This window comes from Aptenodytes patagonicus, chromosome 3, assembly GCF_965638725.1.
Source record: "Aptenodytes patagonicus chromosome 3, bAptPat1.pri.cur, whole genome shotgun sequence".
NCBI classification, from domain to species: domain Eukaryota; kingdom Metazoa; phylum Chordata; class Aves; order Sphenisciformes; family Spheniscidae; genus Aptenodytes; species Aptenodytes patagonicus.
The window spans coordinates 28,147,337-28,153,336 of NC_134951.1; the positions used below are offsets into that span (position 1 = coordinate 28,147,337).

At 52.0% G+C, this 6,000-nt stretch overlaps 1 protein-coding gene across 5 annotated transcripts in view; it reads right to left on the reverse strand.

Moving 5' to 3' along the window:
- Nucleotides 1-5,634, reverse strand: part of ELOVL5 (ELOVL fatty acid elongase 5) — a 38,249-nt gene extending 32,615 nt beyond the window's left edge. The window contains exons 1-3 of one of the 5 annotated variants that reach the window (XM_076332933.1): nucleotides 3,069-3,498; nucleotides 2,864-2,949; nucleotides 2,224-2,319 (exon numbers count right to left, since the gene is read on the reverse strand). In XM_076332933.1, coding sequence (XP_076189048.1) covers nucleotides 2,224-2,319; nucleotides 2,864-2,942 — 175 coding nt within the window. In that variant the 5' untranslated portion in view covers nucleotides 2,943-2,949; nucleotides 3,069-3,498. Of the gene's footprint in view, nucleotides 1-2,223; nucleotides 2,320-2,863; nucleotides 2,950-3,068; nucleotides 3,499-4,169; nucleotides 4,505-4,692; nucleotides 4,852-5,612 lie in introns of those variants that run through there. The other 4 variants (XM_076332936.1, XM_076332935.1, XM_076332938.1 and 1 more) reach the window with 4 other exon arrangements.
- Between the last annotated feature and the right edge of the window lie 366 nt (nucleotides 5,635-6,000).

A 6,000-nucleotide genomic window follows, 5' to 3' on the forward strand; every position in this document is an offset into this window, starting at 1 on the left:
AGATGCAGTGGGATGCGGAGACCAACTCTTAATTCGCAGCACTGAGTTCAGCATAAGTAGCATGATTCATTTGTTCTCGGAGAAGTGACAATTACACTTAACAGGATGCATCTGTAAAATCTCTACACCTGGTAAGGGAATTTATTAGACTGCCATTATGCTTTCTAAATGCTTGACGCTTTGTGTTTCATACAAGTCAACTGTTTCATCAAGGAAATTAAATAATTCTCCAACGCATCGAACACAGCAGGAAAGCATTTACTGACCACATACTTTGGACAAGTTTGCTCTTGTGCTCTTATTTACCCTGTAAGATAATGTGTCCTAAATGCCAAAACGCAAATAGAGAAACCAAGGCAATAAATTTTAGGAGATTAACTTCATTAAACAGATCTAGGGAGAGCTACTGCGTACACAGTCCACAGCAACTCTACGAGTTATCTCCATAGTAAGACTGGAGGCAGCATTTATTTGATCTGTCAATCAAAAAAATCAATCTAGGTCACTGTTTGCAATACCTTTATCAAACAGAGATATAACTGCTGTTCTGTTGGACGCAGGGAACAGGCTTCAGTGCCCTCAGGAACCCAGACACAAATCACTTTTACTGATCAGCACTTAGGAACTCCAGGGATGTCAGCCTAAGCAATGCCCTCTTAACCGTATTGCTGCAACACCGAATTTAAACAGCCTTAGGAAAGGCCATAGCAAAGCAATTTGAACTGGAAGTAATGTCTGTGTAATTCATTGATTATCCTTTTGCTTCGTCCTTGTGTGTGATCTTCCATCTAAGGGAAAAAGTGTTTCCAATGCTAGCATGCATAAACCATTTGGATTGCAGGAATCTTCTGCATTTTTAACACATTTAAGAATCACAAAACAAATTAGTGACTATATTGTGTATGACAAAACAGCTACAGATTACAGGGATTATTGTCAGTTTTGTGAAGTGTTGGGATGCACGCAGAGAAGTGTGCTCTGACTGGCATGCAATAAGCATCAATTTCTTAAGTCTACTATATAGTCAAACAGCTTTCAAAAGCATATGTTGCATCCTGGAAGAACAAAATTTTGTACATTGTAAAAAGAGGAAAACAAGAGCATTCCTGTGAAGAGCTTAGGCCAACGTCCCTAGAAGTATTCCTATGTTTAAACAGCTTTATAGATCTTACCCCTATAAGACTAATTTCAGACATGGCAATGAAAGAAGGTAACAAAAGAGGACCGAGATTAAGAGGACAAAATGAGCAAGTTGTTCAGTTACAGCAAACAGCACCATCACCTGTACGTGCCTTCACGACCTATACAAAGAGCTGCCAAATCTAAGTGGAGCTTTAGTAGCTTTGAACAGGCAACAGAGTTTGCTTGTGACCCATCTCAAGACAGCATGCCACTCGTGGGAGGAAAAAAATAGCCAAGAAATAATAGGTAGAAGTATTTGTGGCTCTGCTCCTCAGCAGTGAAAGAGCATCCCTGCCTCTGAGAAGTCAGAGAACAAACCCTCAATATATGGAATAAAAAACCCACACCACCAAGAGCCCATTTGCTCTGAAAGGCTTACCCAGTCCAAAGGAGCCTCTCCAGCACGACCCATCCCAGGAGATGACTCTGCACACGGCATGGGAGCTCTGGCTTCTTGCCGCTGCAGCAAGAACCCCTGGCCAGGCAGCAAGCGGAGCACTGCCTAAACCATCTCCTGTGCTGACAGCAAGGTGACGCCTGAAATGCCGCCGAGCCCACCCTCCTGCCCGACTGCTGCCCCATACCACCACACCGCTCTCACCCAGCCCGTCAGGCAGCAGCAGGCAGGAGCAAGAATGAACACTCATCAGTGACATCCTTTTAGTGCTAGCTCCAAGAGGGACAGAGGGGACAACAGGACACAGAGGCATGAGACTGTTTGAACATGAGACTGTACGCGATTCCTGTTTCTCTCCCCAAGATTTGTCTCAGGTGGGATGCAGACGGCATTAATTGGGAGACTCGCTTCATCCGCCACAGCGCGAGGACTGCTGAGACCACTAGAAGACAGGCAGAAGACGAGCATTTTAACCTTGCAAGCACCACCACCTTGGTGGTACGGGTGGGTTTTTTCTGAGCTCATCAGAAACAGAAGCCTTTGATATTGCAATGTTTGCTGCCCCAAAAATGAGGAAGGTAAAGGAATGAGGTCAGCTCAGTACTTGAGAGCGTTTAACCAATTACCAGCTGAACATCACTTACAAGGAATATGCTTCCCAAGGGGCAGCTCAGGATCGCTCTCAGCGCTGGGCTTTCCACCTGTGGCTGCCGGACTTGAGCACCAGGTCAACCTGAAATCTTAAAGTATCGTCAGTTCCACTATCGTTCCAAAAATCTGAATCTTCAAACATATTTCCAAAAATCTGCTCATAGCGAGTCGCAAAAGAATAAGCAATTAAAGGTGCTGCCCAGAGGCCTGATGGATTTACGGTATTATTTCCAATTTACCTTTTTTTGTTCCATTAATCATATCTTCTCTAAGTTAATTCCTCTTGTAAACAACAAAAAATGAAGGTCAGCACGGAAAGAAGAGATTACACCAGAGAATTCAAAATATTTTATTTCAACTCTGGCTGTACTAAGAGCAAGGAATGCAACAAGAGGAATTCTTGCTGAGAAACGTAAAGACAACATCAACTTACTAAAAATACTGCAATAAGTATACCCAGAGACTGGTCAGACAGCACATAAACTAAGTATCCTTAATGATGCTATAGTTATGTACCAAATATGCATGAGTTTTAGTCGAAGATACTTCATTTGATCAGCTGCTGGTATGTAAAAGATACTAAACCACACAAAGTGCAATTGTTTTTTAAAAAGCAGAGTGAGGCAAACAGACCAACAGTCAGACTCTTCCCCAGCTTGCAAGACAAAGCTCCATGGCATATTAATTTCACTGCTGCTCTCTCCGGTTGCATTTGAATGCTAAAATACAGGAGACTTAAGTTAGATCACTTACGATAAATTCACTTAGCTACTTACGGATAAAAAACACAAAGAAGTCCCTAAGGGCTTCCAGCACGCATTACATACGTAACGTGTACCTTGTGAGAAATTCAGTAAAATCCAGCAAAATTCTGACATGTCTTTAAGCATCCTTGAGCCATGTCAGCTGGCAACAGCGTCTTCGAGGGCAAACCCACTCTTAACTTCAGCAAGCTCAGCACAGTGGTCCCTTTCATCTGCTCCTCAGTTCATGTAAAGCTGGAAAGGGATCTCTACCCAGCTGACCCCAGCCATCTCCAGGCACCACAAGTTTTCCAGGGAAATCCTCACTGTGTGCGTGCAAGTACAGCTCCCCCCAGGCAGAGCTACTTGCCTTGGCTACTTGCTGCTCTGAAAACAGATTATGTCTAGTGCACCCCAAATACATGAATACTTCTGTAAGAAACTCCAGCTTTCATTGCTAAACAGCATCAGATGATCATGCATGCCACAGGCTTACTCTCCCTGACGCAGCTTCAACTTCTGTTAGCAGCGGTGAGGACAGACCAGTATTTATCTCTAGCTATGGAGTTTTCTAACAGCAGACAAAAATCTCAGGCTGTGACTGCACCGAAGGAACAAGGGGGGCTTAGAGTGAAATGTCAGAGTTATATCACAAAACTCTTCAGCGTTATTCACAAGTTCATATTAAAAATAAGTAAATCCCCTCCCCCTAGGCTAGCAGCTTAATACTGATGCAGCAACACCATTAGCCTGCATCTACAAAAACTTCACAGCTGCAAAACCCTCCATCCAGCCGGGGCCACCAGCGATAATTTAAGCCAACCACTTACAACAGGCCCGCAGCTGCCAGGTCCTGGCAGAGAGCTGCTCTTGCAGAGATAACCTCACCCTGGATGCAACCTGGCCCAAAACTCCAGCGAAAGGCTGTGCCGCCGCCGGAGACGCCTGCACGCTTGCCCTCCTCTGGTTTCAGCTGCAGGGCGTGTTTCCATTTACACAGAGCGGTTTCGGAGACTTCCTGATCGGAAGCATCCTAACGGCAGCCGTGCCCCTGCCTTGTTTTCCCTCGCCATCGCTAGCAGCCGGCTGAGCTCTTTGCTCGTGCTTTTCGCCACGGTCCCAAGTACTCTGCCACGGTACAGAATCCCACAGCATCAGAGGTCACCCGAAGCACTGAGAATACCAATTAGCCTTACGGGGCACTGCCGTTCAACCGTGGCTGGGAAGCCGAGCAGGCAGTACACCCAGCTGCTGGAGGGAGAAACGCCTCTTGTCGTCTGCCAGGAGCCCTTCTTGCTGAGCAAGCCAAGGTGTTACTATTCCTGCCCAGGTCTGCAAAACTGGCCTTTTGTCTGCAGATTCAGACCGCGGATCAGTGCCGGAAAGCTCTCTGGAGTCGGATCCTCAGCTGCTGCGTCCCTGGGAGGCGGGGAGGGAGGAGTGCAGAAGAGCAGCCAGAGCAGGCAGGGAAGGAGAAAACACTTAAATCGCCCAGGACAATACTCCGCATAACCCCGAGCGTTGCCAACTTCTAACGCTGCTGATGCCCGAGGGTTTCCAGGAGATGGGAGATATAAAAGCAAAGTCATAAAGTTTTTAAGAAAGTCCCTGCATACACATCTGACATACTGACTCATTTCTATCGCATGCCCTTCCTTTTCTACTTATTTCCTAATGCTTGTACTCTTTAAACATTTAGATTTTAAAACGGGTAGGCACCTTTTAGAAGCACTGCACATCTCCATGGCGCTAGTTTAATGTGGCGTCTGCCCTGTCCCACAGACAAACCCGGGAATTACCGTACCGGCGGTACCCTCACGTCAGGGGCGGTGAGCAAGATTTTGGGCTCGGGGAAGAAGACGACGACGACTTCCCTTCCGAGCCCGACAAGACCTTCCGCTGACGCCCAGCCCCTCTCTCCGAGGCTGCTCACACCCGGCCGCCTCCGGCGGCCCCGCTCGCCCGGCCCAGCATCTCCCCGGGCGCGCAGCGCGCTCATCGAGCTCGCGTGATGCACACGCACACCACGGGGGAAAAAACGGGTCAGGGTTTTTTGTTTGGAGCCGTAACAGCGCTCAGCCCTCCCCGAGCTCCCCGGGGAGGCAGCGCACGGCCGAAGGCCGTTTCCTCGCCGTTAAACGCAGCCGGAGCGGGGGGGGGGGGTCCCCCCTTCCTGCCCGTATTTCTCCCAACTCTGTGCCCCGCCACGGCGGAAGGAGGCGCCGCCGCCGCCCGGGGATGCAGTAGCCATGGCAATGCGAGATTGCATCATGCTCTTGACTAACTGCATCGGGGAAAGACGCTCCCGGCGAAAACCCCGGCCTTTCCGCCGCCGCCCCGTCCCGTCCCGTCCCCTCCCTCCCCCGGCCCGCCCGCCCGCCGCTGCCGGCCGCGGCCCCGCCGCTCGCCGCCGGCGCCGAGCCCGCCTTCCGCCCCGCGCCCCGCCGCCGCCGCCGCCGCCGCACTTGTTGCGCGCCCCGCGGAGCGGCGCCCCCCGCCCGCCGCGGCCCCCATCCGGTACCCGATACCCGCCTCCCTCCTCCTCCTCCTCCTCCTCCGGGCCCGGGCGGCCGCGCCGCACCCCGCCGCCGGGCGCGGAGCCCCGGCGCTGCCCTCCCGCCCGGGGGACGCGGCCCTACCTGGCGGCGGCGGCGCTGGGGGCGGCGGGCGGGCGGCGGGAGGGCACCGGCCGGCTCTGTCACGCTGCGGTGCCGCGGGGGCGGTGCCGGGGGCGGGCGCGGGGCGGGGGGGCCCCGCCCCCCAGCCGGCCGTGGGCTGACTGTGACGTGAGAGTGGTGCGGGGGGCTAACGGGCGGCGGAGGAGGGGGGCGCTATGACGTCACGGCCGCGGAAGGTTCGGGAGCGCGGTGGGGGGATCGCGCTGGCTCCACGGGGGGCTCACGCCAGTCTGAGCGCCGCCGGCGAGCTCGGCGCCCGCACGCCAGCCCGCCGGCCTCGGGAGGAGGGTCTGGGCCGCATCCAGCAGGTCGAGCCCCCACGTCCACTCATGAAGATTGACGGAAGTAC